This window comes from Meles meles, chromosome 21 (assembly GCF_922984935.1).
Source record: "Meles meles chromosome 21, mMelMel3.1 paternal haplotype, whole genome shotgun sequence".
Classification (NCBI taxonomy): domain Eukaryota; kingdom Metazoa; phylum Chordata; class Mammalia; order Carnivora; family Mustelidae; genus Meles; species Meles meles.
Genome location: NC_060086.1, coordinates 34,275,255 through 34,300,862, shown reverse-complemented (window position 1 = coordinate 34,300,862; position 25,608 = coordinate 34,275,255). Strand labels below are relative to the sequence as shown.

The following is a 25,608-nucleotide window of genomic DNA, read 5'->3' as shown; positions in this document are numbered from 1 at the left end:
TAAGACGAAAAACCCCTCCAGCTCCGGGACAAGTGCTCTCACGTAGCCCAGGGAAGCCCGGAGACTGGGCCCAGGGGACATGAGGACGGCAAAGCTGTTGTTCCTGCAAGCGTGCTGGTCACCCTGAGCATATGATCCCTTTGCCTTGCAACGGCTCTGCAGGGCACTGACGGTGAGAACGTCATTATCTCCGTGTCAGAGAAGAACACCGAGGTCTAGAGAGGTCAAGTGAGCTGAGTAAAGCCGCACACCTTGTGGGTGACCAAACCAGGGCTCGAAGCCAATCTGTCTGTCTCCAAAGCCTGTGCATTTCCTATGAACCAACCCCAACCCCAACCCCAGCGAGCCACCCCAGTTCCTGTTGCTGAAATCCCGTCTTGGTCAGAGGGGACAGTGACCATGGCAGAGACCAACTTGGCCTTTGATTATGTTTTTCCATGATTCCTCAATGCTGCAGAACAGCTTTCCTAGAATGCAGATTATTAAAATTGTTCAAGGCCTTCCTTAAACCACCAGCCAGTGATCCTTCTTGACTGCTGGGTGTCCTCTACTGGGGCACGTTCTGTTTGTGTTGCAACTCCATATCTGGGACGAACTTACGGTTCTGAGCCCATGATGGGGAGAAAGGAGGTCATTTTTCCAGATACTGCTCTGGCCATAATGCTACCTAGCAAAGCCTCACCCCATCAAGGACCTCATCCCGTTCATTCAGGCTTTGGTACGTGGTGCTAATTCCAGCAGTGGCTGCCCAGTGCCCAGAGACAGAGCTGAGACTTAACATTAAGTGTCTGGTTTAGAGTCGTGTCTGTCTGTCTTTCTCCAACACAGTAGGCCATTGCAATGAGGTACTTTGCCTATTCACCCCTTGTACCAACCCTATCCGTCATCTCACTTCCAATTAAGTCTTCCTTTCCCTTTTAGACAATAGTGATTTGCTGGGCTTTCACAGTCACTGGACTATACCCAGAGTTTGCTTCCCTGTGAACAGTAACCCAAGGTATTGAAATGCTTACTTGCTGCCTCGAGGTTTCCAGTGGAGCAGAAGTCTGTTCACATTCAAAAGACAATGTCCGAGTGGCCTGCTTACTGCTAAGTGTGATGCTCAAAGCAAGGGGTAGAAAGATGAAGCATAGCTCCTTACCCTGGGTGGTGCTCAGTCCAGCTAGGGAGACAGCACACAGGCCCAGCAGCAGGTGGGGAGTGGGGAGGGTCACAGATAGAGGGTAGCCTAGAGCATCATGGGAAATGGAAATGGGATACTCCTGGGAGCAGGAGGAGAGAGGAGGTCAGGTTATTCCAAGGACACGATGCTTGTGGGCAAAGCCAGCAAGAGTAGGATCTCACCAGGCAAAGGAGGCAGGGTGGGGAGAGGTGGGGAGCATAAGCTGAGTAGAGAGGATGTGGCCCACATGGGGATCTTGAAATTAGCTGGTTCAGCTAGATTATGCAGTGCAGAGTGGGTAACGAGGTTTATATCTGGCACTTCCACTTGGAAATGGCAGAAAGCTCAACCCAAATTGGCTTCAGCAGAAGGGGAATTTATTAATCCCTGTAGGTGAATAGCCTTGGTGTAGGGCTGGCTTCCGGCACGGGTTGATCAGGGGCTCAGGCAAGGTCTGCCTGCTCTCAGCATCTCTTGTGTTCTCTCTGGGCGCATTCTCAGACAGGCTTTCCTCTCACCAGCAAAAGTCAACTGTGGCAGCTCCAAATCTATTCTACTTCGGGTCAGTGATAAAAGAGAAAGAATCCCTTTCGCATTGTTCCCAGCAAAAGCTTCAGGAAATCATAGGCAGTCATGTGCCCATTCTTGAACCACTTGCTGTGGCCAGGGGACTGAAGGCATGAGCTCATGGCCTTACACTTGGGTCACAGGAACCGTCCAGAGCATGCGGCATGAGAAGGCAGGTTGCAGCTTGTGAAACCATGGACGGGCCACGATAACCAGAAGGAGCTGTGTGAACCGGGTGGCCTGAGGCAACCCACCTGCACGGGCTGGCGAGGGCGCTTTATCTGCCACACTGGACAGCTCGGACATTAGCCAGCATGTCAGGAGGGCCCTGGGAAGAGTTGTAGAGTTTAGTGACGCGCCTGACTGGTGATGGAAGCCAGTCCTTGCGGCAGTGGAGAAATGGGGTTGATGGCGTGTCATTTGGGGGTCCTGGCAGGAGTTGGATGAAGGACTGAGCTCTGGAGTGGAGAAGAGGGATAAACCTGAAACACACGAGGAGGCAAAACAGGCCACACTCTGTGTGCTCCTTTGTCCAGGGAGAGCCCAGAGGGGAGCTGTCCCAAGCAGTCCCATGGCGGACGTAGCCCTGGGAATGAATTAAGGCTTTTGGTCTTGGAATTGAAGCTGATTGCTTAGCTCGTGCAAACAAGGGGGAGAGTCCGTGTGCTGTCAACACCGTGGCCTCTTCCTCCTTGAGTCGCAGGTCTCCTGAGAGACCCAGTGCTATTTTTGTTTATCCAACAATCCTCTGCCCGGCAGCCCCCCACCTCTTGAGATTTATGTCCTCATTAGTCCTCACCGCATTGGTCTGAAGTACATACTAGGTTCATACACACAATTTCAGGGCTCCGTGAGAAGGAGATGCGCTGTAACAGAAAATTAGCCTCCCCACCAGCCCTGTCGCGTTCAGATTCCATTTCCTTTGACGGCAGTATTCTTGGTGGGGGGCAGGAAGGCGCCCTCGGGTTGGAAGTATCAGTGACGACTCACCGAGTGGTAGCCGCCTCCTGTAACCGTCATTTACCCGTGCGGCGGTGGCCCAGTGTGCGGGACAACCCGTGACCCTCCGTGTTTCACTTACCAACAAAAGTCTCCCAGGCAGCAGCCTTTTGGCGCTAGGAGACTTCCCAGAGGCCGTCATGCGCCGATCGTCTCGCTTCAAGGAACAGATGGTTTCCGACCCAAAAAACCTTGCTGATCATCTCCCACTCTCCCTGTCCTAAAACAAGGAGCTCATGTATCTGACCACGGGCCAGCAGCTTTAGCCGTCCAGGTCTTTTGGATCCAGTTCTGGGAAAGGGCAGTTTTTAGCTGTGTGGGCCAGCTGTTGAGCCCCTCTGAGCCTCAGTTTTCTCATCTGTAGGTTAGTGGGTAGCCGTACCCACTGTGACCAGTTATTGGCAGGTATGAATGAGCTTTAAGAACAGCTGGGAGGAGCTTTGCCCTAGCTTAGTACTAGTTGTAGGTCTCTGGACGAGTTGCTGGATTCCTCTGGGATAATGGCCCTCAGAAATGACCAACCAGGAGCGGTCTGGCCCTTAAGGCAGCATTTGGCAATGCCTGGAAGCACCTTTGGGTGTCAGAGCTTGGGGGCTGCCTGTCCTGTGGCACACGGGGTGACTCCCTCAACGGAGAATGATCTGGGGTTGCAAAGCTCTGATGTAATAAATGCTTAGTATACTATCGGCTACAAACATTTCAGTAGTGAGTAACTATCCAGTGATGGGTACTAAGGGCCAGTGACTGTGCTAAATTTAGCCAGCCAGAGATGGAAGATGGACGTCCACTGGACAGTGGTGAGGACAGTGCCAGAGCTCGGAGGACAGTCACCCAAACCACCTGGGGCAGTGGAAGGACTCAGGGATCACTTATTGGAGGAAAGACACTTGAGCTGAATCTTGAACTTAGCATGAATCCTTTTCTCTTCTCTCCTCCATTTGCCCTGGCTCATGTCAGAAGAGGGACACAAGCCCTGGGCACTGGGGTGTGGGGGCAGGTGGTCTGCCCGGGCGACTCCTGGCCCCCCGAGTGTCTGTCGCGTGGTCCTGTGGGAGTGCGAGGAAGGCCCAGGCGGCGAGGGTGTCGGCAGGCACAGCACGCCAGGATAGGAACTGTTCCAGTTGAAGATCGTGGCTCTGTCCTTTTAAAGTTGGGTTTTAAAATAAAGTAACATCTTGTTCCGACTGTAGCTGTCACTTCTTTTGTTACTTTTGACACTGTTGGTAAGAGACATAATTTAGGGCTTGGCGGCGGCCTTCATTCTGGCAAGTTGCTGAGCACCCACTTTCTCGAGGCACAGGGGCCCTAGATGCACAGAGGATTCTGAGCAGCAAGACCCGGGCCGCCTCACCTAGTGGCCGCGTGTGCATCCCCTCCCATCCTCTGCGGACGGGGGTGTCGGAGTACAAATGCCATGTTTCTGCAGCACCAGTAGCCTTTCAAGCAGGAGCCTTGAGCTCAGGCAGGTCCCACAGCGCCCCGTTACCATGTCCATGGCAGGCATAGCTAATCAATTACCACCTTGCTCAGTGAGCTCAGTCCCGTTCTTAGAATCCATCACAGGGCAACCCCCCCCCCCCCCAAGCAGCCGCACTGATGGACCAGAGTAGGCAGGCAACTCTGCAGGAGGCAGATAGGCCATCCCTGTTCGAGCTCCTCCCTGGCCGAGGGCCCTGGGGCAATCACAGGACCGCTCCTTTGTCTCCTCTGCAAAATGTGGATGGTATTACCTAATGTGCATGGTTGTTCCGAATGGAACTGTAGAGAGAGGTAAAGCTGGATTAAAGTGCCTAGCATAGCCCCTAGTATATAGTAGGTACTCAGTAATTATCAACTGCTTTCCTGTTTGCGTCAAACTTACCCTTCACAGACTGCAGTAGGACTTGTGGCCCATTTCTTCCCCACCTGATAATTGTCATTTATCTTTTCAGCTGTATTTTGTTAGTTCTCAGGCTGTGGGCATTCACAGAGCAGGGGAGCTGTCTTAGGATTCTTCTTGTCTTCTCACCTTCCATCAAGATGTGGGAGTTAGATTACAGGAATATGGCAGAGACTGCTTTTTGTTTTTCCACAATAGTCCTTTCTCACTTCCCTCTTAGTAGCAGAACCCTGGACAGTGTGCCCAAGTGGGAAAGACTGCATTTCTCTGCTTCCTTGGAGCTCCAGGTGGCCATGTGACTGAAATCTGTCCACCCAGAGAGAGACAGACATGTTGGGTGTAGTTTCCCGGGAGACTTGCTCAAAGAGGGGAGCCTCATCTGGGTGGTTCATGCCTTGCACTTCACCTCTTCCTCCTTCCTGCTGCTTGGAACTCAGACGTGATAGCCGGAGCTCCAGCAGCCATTTTGGCCCAGGAGATGATCTTGCAGGTGGCAGAGCAGCAGGATGGAAGGCACTTAGGGACTTCGTGGATTAGCCGTAACAAGTCCTGGACAGACATGAGAAAATAAACCCAAGATGATACTCCCCTGCTGTTTGGGAGCCAAATGGAATTCCTAACAGCTACAAAGATTTCTTCAAAGAGGTTGAGAGGATTGCATGCCCAGAACCCTAGAGGTGCTGGGCACATGATACTTAGGGACCTTGAAGTTTAATTAATTTGACAGTTGTTTATGAGTTCCCATGTGCCCCAGGCTCTGCTGGGCAGTGTGGCTCATTGTTGGGTTTAAGAGGGGAAACAGAAGAATCTGGAAGGAGAGGTGGGCAAGGGTGCCCTTGAAGGCACGTGCAGGAATGTAGACTCACTCTTCAGCATGACGGAGAGCCACAGAAGGACCTCTGTATGTGCTTTGGAACTGCCGTTCTGGCTGAGGTATGGAGTAGGGGTGGGAAGGGAGAGAGCTGACCTGTTGCATGCTGACAAGGGTTGCTTCTCCCTCCTCGAAGACCTGAGCCCATCTGCTATCTACAAGGACTCCCCCCACCCCCGCCAGTCTTTCCACACTGGAGCCCCAAGTCTTACTTTAGTGAACGGTCAGACCTTGGTATATTTCTGGCATTTTCTAACGCAGCCACAGCTCTAGACATGGTGGGATGGGCCTTCTGGACCTTGGGTCTGGCCCTGTCAAACACCTTTTAATTGAGAAGCTCCTGGTTTCCTGGTCAGCCACAGGCAGTGGCTGTTTGCCCAGGCTCTGCTCTGCCCGTGACTGACCTCTAGGTGGCGGTGGCTGCCTGCTGCTGCTCCGGCTCCCCGGACCACGGCCACCGGAAGTCCTTCTTCCTCCCCATGAGCCAGTGTTGCTTGTCTCTGTCCTCCCCGAGTTTTGGATCCAGACACCTGTTTCTCTCTGTCTTACATGCTGTCCTTTGACTTCACAGTTTCCAGTGCTGTTAATATCGTGTATCTTGTTTACAAAGTCTCTCTTTGTCAGGAGGGCTGGACGGGGCATCACACGAAGTTGCCATATGTAGACTTTGGTCCTGCCTGTTGAAGACCTCCATCCGTTGCTCACTGTCACACAGTCGCCAGCGAGGATGGGCGTGTTTACCTGTAGGTGAATGATGTGCCCAGCCCCCCACCTGCTTCCCCCTAGTCTCCTCCTCCTTCTGCTCATCCATCCATCCAAACATCCAGCCCTCTGTCCATTCACTCCTATGTCCTTTGAGTACCTTGAGGCCCTGAGAATTCCTAGGAGCATCTCAATCATGGGTTGTTGCCCTCAAAAAAATGTGTCCCCTGCTAGAGGTAGAAGGAGTTGTAAAGGTCCAAATGGAGGGAAACATTCAGGTGATGTTCATTTGTTCCTTCAGTCACTGAGCAGAGTTTCCTGGGCATCTGTGTTCCAGGCACGGGTCTGGGTACTGGGGCATAGTGAGTAAGATGTGGGAGCTTCCCTACTCGCTGAGAGGAGGCAGAGAGCAGTCAGTAAGTATGCAGAAGGATTGCTAGTTAGGCCACATGCTAGAAAGAAACCGAATAATAAGGGTAGAGAATGAATTTGGGGCGTAGCATTAATAAAACCTCTGGAGTCCAGCAGGGGACCCATTGGGGAAGGTAGTGAGTTGGGTGAACTGAGTCTTGGGAGGTATGTAGGGTTTGCCAGGCGGACTGACGAGGGAAAGGCATTGCAGGCAGAGGGCCTGCTGTAGAAGAGACCCCATGGAGAGGAGCACCTGTGTGGGGGAGGGAGAATCTGGGGGGGGCGGTCTCCAGAGACAGCTGAGCATGGCGGTGGCCCAGCCACCAGATGCCTTTTTCAGAATTTGAGGATGCTCGCAGACTAACATACTGGAAGGTCTCTGAGTTAAGTGTAGATCTTAGCCATGTCGGGCTTTCGCACTCAAATCTGGCTTGCTATAGCTCCGTTTGTCCATCAAAGAGGGATAACAGTAGTACTTCCTCTTGGAGTTGCTACGAGACTTAAATATGGTCCATAGTCAGCCCCGGAGCCGGGTGCAGGGCCAGTGCTCGGGACGTGCTGGCTGGTGTTGGCAGAGCTGGAGCGTTATTTCTCCAGCATCTCTCAGAGTTCGGGAGACACAGTCGCCACTCAGAACGTTAGTGTCATTTGTCTCCTCTCATCCGTCCTGCCCACAGTCCTGTGGTGACAACAGAGATCATCTCTCTGCTCCTCTTCATAGCCCCCGTCATGGAGGCCGAAGGGAAGTCAGTCTTCCACGGTGGCTGGAAGCTGGGACAGACGGAAGGAGGGTCTTGGCTCTGCAGCTGTCTGGCTGTGTGGGTTCGAGCAGGAGCTCATTCTCAGACCCGGCCAGTCACCACTTCCTGGCTGTGGTGGCCGGCTGGGCTCCCGGACTCCGTGGAATGCCCTGAGATGACTTGGCAAAGTGCGTGTGCACCTCGTGGGGATGCGTGTGATTGTCTTTTCTCAGAAGAGAATCCATAGGCCTTCATGAGTGTTTTCGGGAGGGTCTGTCCCCAGGAAATGTGGAAAGATTCCGAATGCTGGCCTGCTGGGGCACAGGTCAGGATAGGAGAGCTGCTCGGGAGCTCCCCGCTCCCCAACATGCAAACTCCTGCAAGGCAGGGGGCCTTCACCATCTTACTGCCAAAGGTTTCGAGAAAATGTTCTGTATGTCTCCAGACCAAAGGAGTGTTGGACTCAAGTTGCTGGAGTTGATTGTGACAAGTCCTTTGCCCTCGTGCCACCTTCTTGGGGCAGTACACCGAGATATCTGACGAGACTCACTCTCCCTCTTCTTCGTCCCCAGTTTGCAGTGCAGGCCTGGAGAGTCCGGTCCTGCCTGGGTCCATCTCACAGTCCACAAGAGTTCAGCCCCTCATTGGATTGCTAGTGATGTGATCGCTGTGCCAGGCACGGTGTCACTGGGAGTGACAACAACCAGGGAGGAGATGCGAGCGTATCCCCATTGTACAGATGCGAAAACCAAGGCTCGGGGTGCCCAAGGCACCCCAATGGAGCTGGATAGAGCCGCTGGGCTTTCACGTCTATTCCCCGGAGGGGGCCCACCCCACTCTGGGCGACCAGGAGGTGTTGACCCGGTGTCGCTCTCTCTTGAGACGTTGAAGAAATGTTCATCCCAGCCCCATCTCGGATATCAGGAACTTTTTTTTTTTTAATGCCTTCTTATGGGTGTCATTCTGAGGGAGAAATGAGGACATGGAGCAAATTAACTGTATGACGGTGTTTGCGGCCGGCATGCAGGCCACATTCGGTTGTGTGGGGAGCTAACAGAGGTTTCCTCCTAAGGACTCATGTGTCCCCTTAAGCGTCCATGAGACAGAGGTGCACAGAGAGCTCACATCACGTCGGAGACGTTCTATTGTTCTGTTTGTTTTTCATTACTCTGAAATGATTACTGCAAAAAATTCTTAAATTGGATGCTTTTCAAAGAAGAAGATTAAAGACCATAAGCAGAGGCTTGCAGCTGTGCGGAGAGGAGGCTGCATCTGTGTAGCCCAGGGAGGCTCTGGGCGGAGTCGGCAGCTTCACCTCGGGCTCTATGTGGGGGCTCGGTGTGTGTCTGCCAAGCCCCACCACCACCCCTGGGCCTGCATGGAGCTTAGGTGGCATGTTGGGCACTTCTTCCCCAGCCCTCCTTTGGCACGATGTAACTAAATGCATTTCAGTGGGGGACGGGTCCTCGTGGTGCCAGTTAGAAGGGTGCCGAGACAGACTTTAGCTTCAGCGACTGCCTGAGAATTTGTAGCTGTTTGACTAAGGATCGGTTCTAATTAGAGAGTCTAGTACTCGTCATCCACATATTATGGCGGTGGTTGGAAAGTCTTGTTTCTTGAGTGAGGAGAGATGGGTTTGTACTCCTGGGGTTGGCTGCAAGATTGTCCCGGATGGCGGATGGCGGATGGCGGATGGTGGGGCAAGGGTGCTGGAAAGCTTTGCATTGTTGTGCAAATGAGTTAAAGGGCCCCTTAAACTCAGAAAGGGGAATATTTTGGGGAAAAGGGAGGCGGTGGCCTTTAGAGTGCTTTATCAGTCTCCTTCTCTGAGAATTGCCCCTTCCTCCTACATACACAGGGAACAGATGACCAGAGGCAGACGCTCACCAGCTCATTGGTCCACAGTGGATGACACCCAGCTAGGGGAAAACTATCTGGATAGAGGCCTAATCACATTCTCTTTTCATCTGGATTTTTTGCATGTGGGTGGCAAAAACTTCATCTTAAAATGACTTAAACACAGAAGTTGGTTTATGGGCTTCTGTAGCTAAGGAGTTTAGGTATGGCTTGATCTAGGGGCTATGCTCCCCACTCCTTGACCCTATTCTGCTTCCCTCTGTGATGGCTTTATTCTCTGGTAGATGCCCCTTCTTGTGGTCAGCAGCAGCTCTGAGCTTATATCCTTCCAGGGAAAGAATAACTAAAAATAAACCTCTCAGTTCTTCCCTAGTCACACAAACTCCAGATTGGCCTGGCTTGGCTGAAACACCTGTACTGTGGTGCAGGTGGGGCTTTGACTGGCCATGCCTGCCTGTAGGGTCAAAGCTGGCGTGGGATTCACAGGAAGCACAGAGACAGAGGTTGGGTGGGGAGTGGGTCCCTCGAGGAGAATGAGTTGTTGATGCAGGCAGAGAGGAACAGCCATGTTCACTGTGTGTGCTCTCTCCTGGGACGTTCAGGATTGGGCAGGCTTGACTGGTCTGGCCTGAATGTCTGTGGGGCTGGGTTGGAGAGGTGTCCCATTTGGGCCATGAGCTTGGAGGTCGAGAAAGAAACTGCGGAGAGAATGAGCAGAATGGAGTGGGCACACAGACAGCAGCCACCTGCCCCCTTCTGCGGGGCTTTGCGGCTCCAGATCCAGCCCCACAGTGGGCCCAGCAGCATTACCAGCCCGTGGCGCTCTGCGATGCCTTGTGTCCTTCCAGTAAGTCCACATTTCCTCGAAGGCTTCATGAATCGGATTCTCTTCCTGGGCATGAAGAGTCCATGACTAGGAAGACAAGGGCCAGGGACACCGATAGACCAGTGCACGGGCTTTCTGTGTAGGAGAGAGCCACCCAGCTCCTGGTCTCAGTGGGGACAGATGTGCCCAGAGCAGAAGCATGATGAAACAGACTGCACGTGGTATGAGTATATACTGGAACAAGCTGTCACTTCCCTAATGGACAGTTAGCATCAGTAGGAGAAGGAGGGTCACTCTTAATCACGTTAGAAAGTGACATGCTTTCCTTGCTGAATTGATGGCCTCCCTACCCCATTCGTTTCTACAAGAGCTGCTGGCCTGGGTGACACGCGGTCACGTGGCCCACAGCCTAGAGGCCAGATGCAGGGGACTAGCCCCAGCGTAGCTGAAGCTCTTGAGCAGAAGCCCTGAGACCATCCCTGGGGGACATTCATTTCTTTGCCGCCTTCAGAGTTGAGTGTGCTGCTTGTTCAGGTGCCCAGTTCTCTTAAAACCATTTCTGTCTTATCCATCTCCTCAAGAATATTTGATGTGGAAAGGTCTTGGTGTAGGAATCAAGCAAAGGCGAAAACTCATCCTCTGGCTTTGGCCTGGACAGCTCCTCCCGCCTCTCTCCCCCTTGGGCCAGCTCGCCCTCTTCCTTCGAGGCTTTACTTAGACATTATCACCCCCTCCAGGAAGCCTTCCTTGATGCCTTCAGCACTGATTTATATGCCCCTTCTTGTCACCTGGCCTCCTGTGCTTCCCTTTGTCATAATTTCCTCCACCGTACTGCCGTTTTGGTTTGTTTTTCTGTCTGCCTTGCAAACGCGTGACCTCCTTGAGAGCAGGCACCTAGCTTTCGCTAAGAACAGCTAACTTTTATTAAGTATTCCCATGCCGAGCAGAGCGGTTGATCTTAGGCATAACCCTAGAAGGAGGGTGTGCGAATCGTCCTCACTTTCCGGCACACAGAGAGGCTCACGAAATTCCTTACTGTCCCATGGCTCCATGGAGAAGGTGAAGTCAGTATTGAACCCAGGCCATCCTTGTCCCCAGACTGTGCTCCTAATCATCACTCCAGCTGCTGGACCACGTCCGTCTCTGTGTTTGCAGCCAGCGCAGGTCCTGGACGTAGTAGGTGCTCAGCGTGGGGTGACCCGCAGGCGCTCAGAAGGCCGGAGCTGGATGTGTTGTGAATGCACTGCTCGGCGGGAGGACAGAGTCTGGGGTGGGGGGCAAGGGGGGGGGTGGTTTGCTGCTTTTATCCCTAAGAGGGAGAGGCAGGTCGGATGCCCACTGAAGCAGAGACAGGCAGTCAGAGAGCCTGTTCTCACCACGGCCCTTCCCCTCATCAGGGCAAAGAGACTGACTCTGGCTTTAAATCCAACCTCCCCCACCAGCAGCTTTCTGCAAGGCTTTAGTTCTGAGCATAGAGTAGGAAAAAAACAAACAAAAAAAACCCCTTCCAATCTATCATAGCAATATCACAGCTGTTGGGGACCAAAAACAAGTTTGGAGCCTCAGATCTTGCAAAAATGCTTTTACTTTAAATTAGTCTGTATTGAATTCAGGCATGTATGGCGATCAGTAGGTAAGCGCTCAGACCCAGCCCTGGCTTCCCACGGGAATGGGCCACTCCGCTGGGTCTCCTGCCCCAGGGACAGCTGCCTAATCCCCAGTCTTCAGTGAGCTGTCCCTGCCTGGCTTTGTAGCCCAGCTCCCAGACCCCCTTCCCCTGTTGCCTCGGGGAGGTTTCCTCTTTCTGCCTCAGTGAGATCATCCTTTTGTTTCTAGAAGTGGCCATGCATGGCAGAATGTGTCTGTACTTAAAACCCTGTCCAGTTGTGTTTGGAGAAGAGGTGGGTCAGCTCTGCGCTGTCTTGGTGTCCACCAGAAGTCCTCCTTACTTGAAAAAGTCACTGAATTTTTCTATTACCAAAGTCATTTTTTCAGTAGAGGCAAGAAGTCTGGAAAACTCTGAAAACAGTAAAGAAACCATAAAGGTAATAAAAAATCCATCACTGTGAAGAAAAAACCACTGTGAATGTTTGGATTTGAATCCTTCTGATCTTATTTTCGGGGCTGTAATTGCACACATTCATACATGTGATTGGAATCTTACTTTTCAATACATCATAAGTAGGCCCGAAATGAACTTATTTCAGAATAAACAGATATCCAGCTTCTGCTTCCGCCTCTCCCCCACCCCAGGAACAGTTGGCTGGTATTAGTATCTGGGAAGAAAGAACCAGAGGACTTCGCTACTTTCTGAGTGGGTCCACAATGTTATCCCGTTGTTTCGGTGCTACCGAGTAACCAGCTTTCAGCAAGAGACTGTGTCTGGCAGAGCACACGGCTTAGGGGGGTACACTGTGCATGACTCAAACATCTAGGCTACAACATGTGACCAGCGGATGAAGTCATGCTTCCTTTTAAAATTCCCGGAATATGATCATTGGAGCCCCCTGTGGCTTGATTGCCGGAAATTAGCTCCCATCCAGATGGCTCCAGCTGTTTCTGACTTCTCCAGGGACTGGCTCATGTGCACGTGGGGACTCGCCCCTTGTGATATTCTCCGTGGTCCCTGTTGTCGCTGCCCGTGCTAAAGATGACCTTCCTTAGGCGGCCAGGCTCCGCACCCAGCTGCCCACCCAGGACCACTGCCCCTCGGGCTTGGGGTGGGGAGGGGGTTTGCAGGGCTTTCCCTTCCCTGCTCTTCAAACCTAAGCATGGCAGCTGGGCTACTCCTTACGTTCCTTCGGCACATGCAAGACCAGGCTAGAACTTTCAGTAAGGCCCTGCCAACACTGGAGGGATCGTGGCTGAGAAATACATCGTGAAGAGGGACTATCAGTTCCGGCTCCTAGACATAGCTGTCCTCAAGTCTAGGCCCGTCTTCAGGGGTTCCCGAAGCCCATCTCCCTGCTTTGCTTCTGGTGCCCAACTTCCTCGAGAGGGCTGGCTTACCGCCCCACCGAGGCAGGGTTCCACGTGGCGCCCAAGGCCCACAACCAGGAATCCAGAGCATGGGAGCTTCACACCGGTCTCCTCCTTAAGTCTCTGGCCGAGGGTGGGTTTCACAGTGGTTGGAACTGCAGGGAGCTGCGGGGGGCCCTCTTGCCAAGGGGAGGGTCCTCGGTGGTCTCCAAGGGGATTGGAAGGTCCGTTTACTTAGCAGCGGTGGCAGGACATGGAGACCGGACCCCTGAGTCCTCCGTCAGAGCCCGTCTGCATCTGGCCCTCATCGGAAGTGGTCCCGCCCACAATTTTATCTCGAGCCAGGCTTTATTTCTGAGACAAAGTTGTGAGTTCGTGGGGTCCGGAACTCGGTCATGGGAACCGGAGTCCCTACCTTTTCCACCAGCATCACTGGGTCTTGGCAGGGAGGGCAGGGGCTCGAAGGGAGAGTGAGTGCCCTGAACCCTGGGTCCAGTCCCCATCGGCACAGAAAGAACTCGGAGGCAGTCCGGTGGGAAGGCTGACCTTTGGGCACTGCCACCCTTCTGCTTGTGGAACTGTCCAGATGGCTGTCCTCTGTCAGCAGAGCCTGAGCTGAGTGTAGTGAGCAGGGTCTGTGCTCCACGACTCTCCACCTGAAGCGAGCCGTCTGCTGTCCAGCCGGAGTCTGTGCTCCTGGGGTCATCATGTTCCCCATAACACAGAGACTGGGCTGGGTCCGATCCACTGGGAAGGTGCCCATTCGCTTTCCTTCTTTGAAAGGCGTGTGGGGGGCTTGTGCCGGCCACTCTCAGTAAATACTGCCTCCCGCTTGAGCGGCCTGCCGCCTTTGCATAACCTCGTGAACTAAAAAGTCGTTTTTCTCCTGCTAAGTTATTTATCTTTTCCTTGGCATCGGGGTGCCGTGATATCACTCCATCAGTGTGGTCATCTGGTAATCCAGGCATTCGGTTCCAGCAATGAGGACACTTAGAGTTAATAGCACATGAAGCCATTTCATTAAAAGGGAAGTTTTGTTAGGACACATTAACACAGGCCGCCAACCAAAACACAAATCATTTCATTCCTTGGATATTAAGGAAGCAAAATGAACTACGAACCTAAAGCCGTTTTGTTTTTTTTTTTTTTAAGATTTTATTTATTTGACAGAGATCACAAGTAGGCAGAGAGGCAGGCAGAGAGAGAGGGGGAAGCAGGCTCCCCGCTGAGCAGAGAGCCTGATGCGGGGCTCGATCCCAGGACCCTGAGATCACGACCCGAGCCCAAGGCAGAGGCCCAACCCACTGAGCCATCCAGGCGCCCCACTAAAGCCAATTTTAAAAGAAGCTTTATTATCCAAGTGTCCTCTGACTGTCTTTGCATTTAACCATGTGCCAAAAGGGCGTTGAAATTCAGAGTGGAGGGGCGCCTGGGTGGCTCAGTCGGTTAAGCGTCTGCCTTCAGCTCAGGTCATGATCCCAGAGTCCAGGGATTGAGCCCCGCGTCAGGTTCCCTGCTGAGCAGGGACCTCCTCTCCCTCTGCTGCTCCCCACACTGATGCTTTCGCACACGCACTGTCTCTCTCTCTCTCTCTCAAATAAATAAATAAATGATCTTAAAAAAAAAAAAAAGAATGTTTGACACCGTCCCATCCTTTGGTCACATTAGGCATTAGATGAAATCCATGGCATGTGACAGGTGTCACTAAATGTCACATCATTTCCTGTAAGTCCAAGGAAGTTCTCCCTACAAGCATCAACTTTCAGTCTTGACTAGCACCCAGAAAGAAGTGTTTGGTGGCTTGGCGTGGGAGTTGGGCACATAAAAATGTGGCCTAAAGTTGGAAATGGAGAGGCCCGCCTTGGGCTGATGCTGAGGAAGGCCTGGCCACCTGGCATTCTGTTTCCCAGACCAGCTGTGTGTAAATAAATGAGCCTTCATCCCCGAGCTCTCGCTGCCCTCCCATCTGCAGTTTCTCTGCAGGGTCTGGTGCTCGCGGGAACCATCAAGTAGCTCCTGTGAGGTCCTCCTCCTAAAATAGCACACTTGTGCATGACCCTTGGTGCTGGCGTGAAAGGGACCGTGGAGATGCCAGGCCAGCCCGCAGCAGGGCAGCATCCCGAGCTCCGCCGGCAGCGGCAGCCCCGAGATCGCATCCCCGGCTGTGTTGGAGGACTTGAACACCCACCGGAGAGGGTCGGGCGGTTCCTGTCGACCGTGTTCTGGAAGCAAAAGAGAGGCTTGACTGCCCAGCCCACAGGCTCTGCATTATGTTTGCGTTTCCTCGCCTGCCTAGCATTTGACAATTAATTAGGCATGGTAATTACCTGCTGTAATTTTGTGATTGCACATCCTATAATTACCCCTAATTCTGTAATAGGGAAGTTCATGTACACAAAGGCAGACAGCGACGAAGGTGATGGTGTCACCGTACGAACAGCTGCCACGGCTCCCTGCCTGCCAGGCCCAAACCGGGCCCAGCGGCGTCGCACAGCCACCCGGCAAAATTGCTCTTGTCCCCATTATACAGATGGAGAAGCTGAGTCCTGAAATGGCGTGCCACCCCTAGGGGCACCGCTGGCCGGGGGAAGAGCCGGAATTTGACTGCAGGCACCCTCCCTGCACAGCCCGGGCCCTTCTGTGCCGTCCTGCCTCTGCAAGGGAGGTCCCGGGCGTCCCCGAGGTCTGCGTGTGCCGTTGCTCGGCGGAGTCTTGGAGTAGATCTGGAACCTCAGGCCGCTGAAAAGCAGCTTTTAAATCTTCATTCTCCCGGTGCCCTAGTCCTCCTTTGCGTGTGTGTGTACATATATCTGTATATACGTCCATACGTGTATGTGTGTGTAGACCGTTCTCCACATATAATCAAGGCTTGACGATAACTCACCCAGGATCACTGGGCTAGCAAGAGGTGGGGCTGGGATTTGAACCCACATCTGCTCGAGGCCGGAGTCTGCTCTCCGGACCCCTCCCACCGACACTGACCTCTAATTACTTGTCAGGTCCTTGTGGATCTCCCTCACCACAGTCTCACTAAGACATCCTGGGAACATGAATTTGGGTAAAAGCTCGATCTCCTGAGAATGGTGAAGGCATGGCTTTGGGTCGGGGTGGGGGGGCTTTCGCTTTGAATTCTAGGCTTCATATAAATATCAGGGGCATAACTCCTAAGTTTACAGTTCCGTGAATCGAGACTTCTATATAAACCTGTGTAACTACTGCCCAGAGATACAGGCATTTCCAGCGCCCAGGAGGTGCTTTGTGCCTTTTTTAGGTCCTGCATAGAATCCTTGCCGACCTGTAAGGTCTTGAGGACACCCTCGTAGGTTCTCTCCTCGTATCTTTATCGTTTTACCTTTCCCATTGAGATCCGTGATCCCAAAGGGCAGGAGCGCTGAAGCCAAGAGCATGCGCACCCTAGCCACCTTCCCCATGACAGCCCCAGCGGGAAACAGCCAAGCGCCCGTCCCAGCACGGCAGGTACACAGATGGTGTGTGTGTTCCTACAGCGGTACTGTAGGATGGGGAACGACACGCGGGTGCTGTGTCCCGTGGCATGGATACCACACAAACACCATGTGCAACGAAGAGACCAGACAAAGGAGCAAGCTATGTATTAGATGAAGTTCAAAGACAGGCGAAGAAACCGAGGGGGGTTGCTGTGTGCAGAGCGTGCTCCACAGAGGAGGCGATGCCGTTGGCTGGGGTTGGGGGGGGGGTTGCCTGCGGGGGCTCCAGCAGATGTTGCCAATCGTCTCAGTGGAAGAGTTTCTGGAGGCCCCGTCTACGTAAGAATTAGTTACAGGTTCAGTCCATTGAGGGCCTGAGGTCCCCATCCCCTCCTTGCCCCATGTTGTTACGGGCATTGCTAGGGTAATTCCTCCGCATAGAAAAGAAACCTCCAGAATCAAACTTCCTCTTAAAACAGAGAAGACGGGGTTTGCCCTGATTCCTGATGGCAAATATTACCCTATTTTATTTTTCTTTTGCTGAGCCGAGATTACGTTTTGTGGCTTTTTATTGCTTATTTTAAAAGGGAACTTGATTTTTGCTGGAGGAGGTCAATTCTTGTTATTCCTCCAAGGAATTATTATCTTTGTGGCTCAAGCAGAAGGAATTGAAACCTACCAAACTTAATTCGGAGGGGGGAGCCCTTAAAATAAAAATTAAAATCCGAGCAGTTTGGGACATAAACACTTTACATTCTTCAGTGAAAAAAATGAACAGTTGGGTTCAGTGTAATTCGGGGACCAGTTAGTTTTTGGAGAAAGTTTTCCAGCTGTGGATGCTAAAAACATTGCTGTTGAGGATGGACCCGTGAAGTAGGTTGGCAGTTTCGATGGCATTCGATTTCTGAAGGAAGCGATATGGGAAGGCACGACGGGATCTTCTGGTAGCAAAGGGCCTGTTCCAAGGACATCTGGTCTGCCTAGGAAGGGGCATTTGGGCCACAGAGCAATTGAGTAGGGACCTTCCTTGCCAGCTGCTATTCCCAGCTCCCTGCACGACTGGCTTGGGGTTCCTGGGATCCTGCGGAGCCTCGATGACTACAGAACGTGCTGCAGCAGAGAAGTGCTAGGCCTCAGTGTCAGGCAGACCCATGTTCTTCCGGGCAAATGACGTACCCTCCGTACCCTCTCTGAGCCCATATCCACATCTGTACAAGGAGCACATTCCCCATCTGCCTTGCAGATTGAGATGGGGATAGAGGGTGAGGCCTACACAGTGCCCGGCACAGGACTCAGCTCACAGTAGGTGCTTCGTAAACGGCAAGCGGTAACGTTGGAGATAATGATATTTTATTGGAGTTCTGGGAAAAAAACAAACAAACTTTGCTCCCTTGGGTCTGGCAGTGGGCCACCCCACTCTTGCTGAATTTCTCATAGAGCTCCATCACTTTGACTGCCAGCTGGGAGGTTAGGATTTGACCAACGTCCAGACAACAGCAGAAACGGAGAATGGTGCTTCTAGGAGAGCCCCTAGACACCTGGTGCAGTGGCCCAGGCAGAAGGGCGGGTTGGCAGGCCCTGTTGTTCAGTACGTGGACATGTGCATGAAAACACGACGGGTCAAAGGTGATGCCTAGGTTTCCGGCTCAGACAACGTGGGTCCATTCACCGACAGAGTGAGGTCCCAGGAAAGGGGGAGCGGATTTGCAGTGCAGGTCGTGGGTTCAGATGGAAACATGATGAGCTTTGTTGAGATTGGATCAGGAGTTCATATCAGAGGCCCAAACTGGAGAGACAGATTTGACCTAAGAATGAAGCGTGCAGACCAGAGTTGGATGCTCGTGTGGGCAGAGTGGGCAGTGGGTGAGTCTCTGGCCTGGGCAGAAGAGAGGGGGTGCCCACATGGAGGAGCAAGGAGGAGCTGTTGGAGAAACAGGGGCTCCCCACTTCGATGGGAGGGAGCCATTGGCTCTTGAATGTATTGGGAAGAACATAGAGCACAGTTTATTAACTCACGTTAGAGATGCCCGTTTTCCCCCATTATGTTACAGGCCTTTGACATGCGCATTGATACTCGCTTCTTGCAGATTGTACGCGCTCTCTGTCATTGGAGAGTCTGCTCTCCAGGCCCTTCTTAACTCATACAGTTCTTAAAAACGCATGCATCTGCTGTTTTCCCTTCCAGTGTAGTTGCCCGGGGTTTCTGGAAGATGTTAGGGCCTGTGAAAAGTGGAAGGAACGGCCCTCGCAATGTGTGCCCCAAGAATGTTCTCCCGACAGCCCCGTCTCGGTGAAACTAAGGAAGTTTTCTGCTCCCCTTGTGCCTGTCCCATCTGGACGTGACCTTCCATCCAGTTGGGTTGATGGCAACCCTGGCCCCTCACACCCTCCCCAGATGGATTTCCTCCTCCTCCGTGTGGTGTGGTCTGCGTGATGCCAGGCAGAGCTGCGCTGCTCGTGTGTCCGAGTGTGCCCGGCACACGTGGGAGGAGGAGCTGACAGTCGGTTCCACTCAAAGGTGAGGAAACCCATAGTCCAGAGGAGGCGTGGCTTGTCTGACCCGAAGTCTGCGCTTTACCCCAGGGCTCCCCCAGGGGCCGGCTGTCTCTGTCCATTCAGTTTGCTCTCGCAAACCCTGTAGCCTGAAGGGCTTAAACAGCGTTTTATTGCTCACAGTCTGGAGGCTGGGGAGTCCAGGATCATGGCATCAGCAGCAGGTTTGGCTTCTGGTGAGAACCTTCTCTCTGATTCAAACACAGCATCTTCTCACTGTGTCCTCACATGGCGGAAGGGGCGAGGGAGCTCTGTGGGGTCTCTCTCATTAGGGCACTAATCCCACTCGTGAGGGCGCCACCTTTATGACCTCATGACCTCCCGAAGGCCCACCTCCTCACACTGTCCTGTCAGGGGTTAGGATTTCAATATCCGAGTTCTAGGGGGACGCACATTCAGAACGTAGTGTCTGCTTATTAGAAACACTAGGGAAGCTTTGGAACACGACAGAGGGCCGGGTCCCCATGGCTACTGCACCCCAGCCAGCCGCGGCTGGTCGGATTTGGAAAGCACTGCCCCTTTCCACACCAGATCTTGGATGCGTCCATGGGAAAGTATCAACGAGGACTGAGTATGAAGTTCAGGGCTTGGCAAAGTGCTTTTTTGTAAAGGGCCAGAAAATGAATATTTTCGATCAGACAAGCAGCTGAACTTGGCGCTCTCCAGGGGAATCTTGGATTTGGGCAACAGTGCCCTAGAGGCAGATAGAGTCCATTCGAGATGGGGCAGGTTGGAGCTGCGTTCAGCCGCCAGGACAAAGAGCTCTAAAACAGGAAGCTGGAATAAATTCAAGAGGAGTAACTCTCCCTTGTTAAAAAAAAATTTTGAGTAGATAGTCTAGAAATTGGTGCGGTGGTTCCATAATGACATCCGAGACCCACAGTCCCTTCTGTCTTTTTCCATAACCAAGATGATCTCGTGATCACAAAATGTCTGTTGGAGCTCCAGTCATCACATTTGTGAGAAAGAAATGAGAGAGGGAGAAAGGTAAAAAGGCGCTATTAGCTAAGTCCAATCTCTCCTAAGGGCCTGCTTAGAAGCCCCTGTGATTTTTGCTTCCATCTCATTAAGTGCTCTTACCTGTGAGACAGACAGGAAAAGATAGTTAAGTTTTCATTTGTTTGTTTGTTTGTTTGTTTTTAAGATTTTATTTATTTATTTGACAGAGGGAAACACATCGAGAGAAGGAACACAAGCAGGGGGAGTGGGAGAGAGAAGCAGGCTCCCCGCTGAGCAGGGCGCCCGATGCGGGGCTCGATCCCAGGACCCTGGGATCATGACCCGAGCCGAAGGCAGACGCTTAACGGCTGAACCACCCAGGCGCCACTGTTTTGGGTTTTTGTTGTTTGTTGTTGTTGTTGTTCCTGAACACATAGCTATACCTGGATGTGCTGTGGGAAAATGAAGACCGGCTGGGCAACTAGTCCTTGATGTGTCCCAGGAGAACCCAAAGAATGCCCCAGGTGTGCTGCAGTAAAGTCCCCTGAGCCCCATTGGGTTTATTTGCCAACTGATCTGCCATGTCTCTGTTCATAGAGATTGTGCATGCCTGAAATCCCTTTCCCCCACAACTAGCCAGGCCTTTCCAGATGCTTCTGGAGTCTTACAAATCATACACTTACATAATCCGGATAACAGTCCCAATCGTCATCATACCACGGCTTGGACACCCCGTGCCAAGAAGCCTTTTGAGCTAAACCTTTTCTTCTCAGCAGCTTTTGCTTTTTGAAATCTGTCTTCTTCTCCTTTGTATCTGCCAGGAGTCTGCCTCCCCGGGTCATACAGAACGCATCACCGTGGTCTAACCTCTGAGATCTCTGCTCCCTGCACCCTGAGGCTCAGATGGTTACCCTTCACTGCCTGCGTTATGATTTGGCTGCAGATCTGCTCGGACTTACAGTGTGTGAACTACTTGGTTCTGGTTCTGAGCAGTGCATCTGGGTAAAGCCTGAGGTGCTGCCTTCTCGGGATGCCGCCGCTGCTGGCCCGTGGACAGCTCTTGGAGTAGCGCGTGATCTGGGTCTTTCTGAACGTATTTCCGTTCATGTTTTAGTAGGTGGCAACCGAAACCTAAGCAAGTTGATATGGTCGACGTAGACTAGAGCAAGATTTTCAGCTCATTTATCCCAGCAGTTATCCTGTGCCTTTCAACGAGGTCTAAAGATTACTAGGCCTTGTTGATGCTCTCCCATGTTATTTCCTTAGCTCGGATTTACTAAAGTCTGTAAGTCTTTGTCCCCCAGGCCTCCCCTGTGCCCTATTTCCCCAGCTTTTACTTACGCTGTTGGTTTTTCAGATGCTCTTGTAAAACCCGACACTCCTCTTTTTGAGTGTCATCACGATGGATCAGATTCATCCCTCAAGACAAGTGGGATCACTTGGTATCTGTCACCCAGCATATGTATTGTCTCTCTCAGCTTGGAGGCTTCCGACTAACTTGACAGGCCTCTGTTTCTCTATCTCATTCCCCTGGAAACGTCCCATCCATTCATTGGAGCTCTTCATCCTTCCTCTTGTCGACGAGAGTATTACAGGAGACCATGACGGTCATCTTGCCGAAGCTCAGATACGTGATGTCTGCATCTGGGAATATTGGATGGTTTTCTCGTAGAGGCAGAACTCCCACTCACATCACAGACGCTTATTTTTATTGCGCTGGAGGCTTTTAAGACGGGTGTCGGCATTCGCCGATCACAGGTTGCAATAGCTGTTTGTCATGGGACCCTCACTCTCTGGGATGTTCTTGCGTAATTTTCTACATTGCATCGATCTCTCTCCCACTTCCGTTCTCCCTTGCAATACACTTGCTGTGTGTCCCTGGAGCTGTTAGGGCCTGTGAAAAGCTGAAGAAACAGCCCTTACAATGCGTACCCCCCAAAGAATGGTCTCTGGAGAGTCCCATCTTGATTGAAACTGGGGAAGTTTTATGCCCAGTGGTGCCTATCCCATCCGACGTGACCTTCCATCCAGTTGGATTGATGTCGACCCTGGTCCCTCCCCACCTCCCCAGGTTGATTTCCTCTTCCTCTGTGTGATGGTCTGCGTGATGCCAGGCAGAGCCGCACCGCTCGTGTGTCCGAACGTTCCTGGGAAGGAGATGCTGTCAATCAGCTCCATCTTACAGATGAGGAAATGCGTAGCCTGAGAGGAGGCAGACTCTTACCAGCAGTCTGTCACCGCTACAGTAGGCATGTGATGGAAGTGTGAGGACCGTCTCTGAGATCAGCTGGACGGTTGATCTCTGCGGACACTGGAAAGTGGTACACAGTGTGCTCTTCCCATCACCTGCCTGATTTGTTCGTTCATGTACCTCTTTGTTGACTAGTACCGCCGAGGCCCTTCTCTGCTAGGCTCTGGGCATCTGGCGGCTTCGGAGATGGATGTGGCCCCTTCCTCTTCTGTGGGTAGAGCATGACCCAAATCCCACGCCTTTGTAACGAGAGCTTCTTTTTAAAAAAAAAAAAAAAGATTTTTTTTATTTTAGAGAGGTTGGGGCAGAGGGAGAAAGAGAATCCCAGGCAAACTCCATGCTGAGTGCAGAGCCTGGCGCGGGGCTTGATCCCACCACCCCGAGATCAGGACCTGAGCCGAAATCAAGAGTTGGATGCCCAACCGACTGAGCCACCCAGGCGCCCCTGTGATGAGAGCTTTGAGAGAGATTTACATTTTTTCTCTTTCCCTTTCTTGCCAGGTCTACATCCGGATAAAAGACGACGAGTGGAATGTCTACCGGCGGTACACAGAGTTCAGGAGTTTGCACCACAAGCTACAGAACAAGTACCCGCAAGTGAGGGGCTACAACTTCCCACCCAAAAAGGCCATTGGAAACAAGGTACTGTCACCACGGGGGAACGGGGTAGCTCACGCGCTAGGGCCTGATTCACACACACATGCTTCTGTAGACCTGTGACTCCGAAGTTGGCTAACACAAGAAAAAATAGGGACAAAGAAAACAGGCATAATTCTGTCACTCAAAGACAAGCACGTTGTGTTTTGTTTGGGTGTGTCCTCTTAATTCTCTAGGGCAGGGGTTGCCAAGCATGTCCTGTTAAAAGGCCAGAGAGGAGTTATTTTTGGCTGTTTTGTGGACCATACCACCTTAGCTGAAAATACCCAGCTGTGTCCTTAAAGTGTGGAAGCAGCCACAGATGGTGGGGGCACGGGTGGGCGTGGTTGTGTGCCAATAAAACTTTATTCATAAGAATAGGCGGCGGCTCGATTGGGCTGATGTTTCATGGTTTGCTGACCCCTGTTCTGGACCAAGTAGGTATTTTCCGGTTTTTGTCCTGATGCTTATCTGGACTCACGAATGTGGGGTTATTTCCTGATAAAGCTTTCTCAGAGGACCTTATTTTTGATACACGGTTACGTCCCTTAGGAAGGTGAAGAATTGATGATGGCGTAATTTGTTTCCAGGTAGTCACGCAGGCACCTGGAGAAGGGAGGTGCGAGCCCTCTGCCAGTGGTTGATGAGTGCTCGTTCCTCCAAAATGTGTTTGGCAGCTTTATGTATCACGGTACCAGGGACTGGAGCCCAGGGCCCTGGAGGACAGTCCTGGGCCTGGTGTGGAGACTCACACTGTGTGCATAAGCCTGTTGGCATCATTTTGTCATCCCTCACAGTTATCCCTCTTGGCTGCACTAGGAATCATGTGGGACGCTTTAAAAGCTTCTGAGATCTGTAGTTCCCCTCATTGCTGTTAGGATTTAAGGTCTGCAGTGAGGCAGGGGCCCTGAGGAGTCGCAGACATCTTCGGGGGTTCCAGCATGCAGCCCAGCTGAGAACCCCTGGCTTTGAGCCTGGGACCAGGTGGTGACAGGTGCACAATTCCACTATGTTAACGAGCTCGGCAGGGACAGTTTGGCCAGAGGAGGTAAGGTCTTGACCCTGCCAAGGACCGGTGAGAAGCTGGGCCTTGTCGTGAGGGGAATCTCTGTACTACCGCGCTTTTCAGAGTGTGGGCCCTGACCAGCAGTAGCAGCATCATTAGCAATGCTGATTTCCAGGCCCTGCCCCAGACCTACTGAAATACAAGCTCTGGGGCTGGTGGCCCAGAAATCTGGGTTTCGACCTGTGTGGTGCCGGCGCCCGAGCAAGCACGAGGCTCATAGTGCTCCCACGTTGATGGAGCCGTGTGGCAGCTTCCGCACGTGATGCATTTCCTAGTTTCTCGAAAGAGGCACCTTGCTACGGTCTCCTTGGATCTTCATTGCCGAAAACCAGACCAAGGGTTTCCATAACCGCTCCCAACACTTGGCAGCTCCCCAGGGAAAACTCTCACTGACTGTTCTGTTCACAAGTTCATGGATTTCTGGGCTCAGACCAGATTAGAACCCTGATCGTGTCAGGGTCTGCTAGATCTTAATTTCAACAGTTAGAAAGCGGGTTTATCTGAGGCCTAGAATAAATGTGTCATGCCATTTTGTTTCCTGCAGATGAGTAGAGTTCAGCCCATAAAAACAGACGACTCAGAAATTCTACACTTGTTTGTAGCAAGAAGGACAATAATTCTTATGAAAAGAGGGGGAAAATTATATACTGATTTAATCTAATGACTTGCGAGCTCATGCAAATCTTGGGACCCATCCAGAATGTCTTAAAATGTCATAAAACAAAACTCTGCCTAAGCAACTTATTATCGTTATAAGATGCTCTCATTTTCAGAAAGCATTATACTTAAGCAGCGTTTCCGTGACACGTTCTCTGGGGGAACACGGCCTGTCTCTGTCTCCCTAAAGGAAATAGTACAGGGCTGAGCTGGGAATATTCTGGTGGTGAGACCTCTTGTGTTTTTGCCTCTAGTGGCTGCCATATGGCAGTGGCACTCACCGAGTGGCCTAAAACTCAACTTTTATTATCTTACCATTCGTGGAGGTTGAAGTCGAGAATCCGTCTCACTGGGCTGAAACTCGCAGGGTGTTGGGAAGGGCCTCCTTCTTTCTGGAGCCTCCAGAGGGGAACCCTTTCCTCTTCCAGCTTCTAGAGGCTGCCCTCATTTGTTAGCTTGTGGCCTCCTGTGCCTTCAAAGCCAACAACCACGTGACTCTGACCTCGCCTTCTGTCACAGAGTCCCCTCTCCTTGTGTGACCCCTCTCCCTCTTCTAAGGACCCTGGCGATGACGGTGGGCCCACCGAGATAAGCTCCAGTAACCCGCTAGCTCAGGATCCTTAACACATCCGCGGAGTCCCTTGGGACGTGTGAGGTGAGATAGTGTCAGGTTCTGGCATTAGGCGTCTTCGGTGGCCACACATTGCCACGTGCTCTCTCTGCAGACCAAAGTGACTCCCTCCCCACCTGGGATGTCGAGGCAAGCCGTAGAGTTACTGCAGACCTACTGAAGACAGACCTCCCCACCGCCACCATCCGAGAGCAGGGACTGCGCTGACTTTCCCCTCTGGGGTGGGCCGTCCCCAGCCCTGTTTCACCTTCTCCCATCCTTGTCAGTCCTGGGACTGACTCTCAGCAGCAGTGGGCCTTTGCCCTGTGAAATCCATGTCAAAAGGGCACCATGTTCCCCCCTGGCCTCCCCGCCCCCCCCGGACCTCCTACCCAGTACAGTGCTGTTTGTGGATAGAGGAGCTTAGGAATCAAAGGTATGGACTTGGTGGGCGTGG

At 52.3% G+C, this 25,608-nt stretch overlaps 1 protein-coding gene across 3 annotated transcripts in view; it reads left to right on the top strand.

Annotated features, from left to right (window-relative positions):
* SNX29 (sorting nexin 29) overlaps positions 1 to 25,608 on the top strand; it is a 476,823-nt gene that overhangs the window by 375,514 nt on the left and 75,701 nt on the right. For all 3 annotated transcript variants that reach the window (XM_045993249.1, XM_045993250.1, XM_045993251.1), the window contains exon 19: positions 22,684 to 22,824. In XM_045993249.1, coding sequence (XP_045849205.1) covers positions 22,684 to 22,824 — 141 coding nt within the window. The remainder of the gene's footprint in view (positions 1 to 22,683; positions 22,825 to 25,608) is intronic.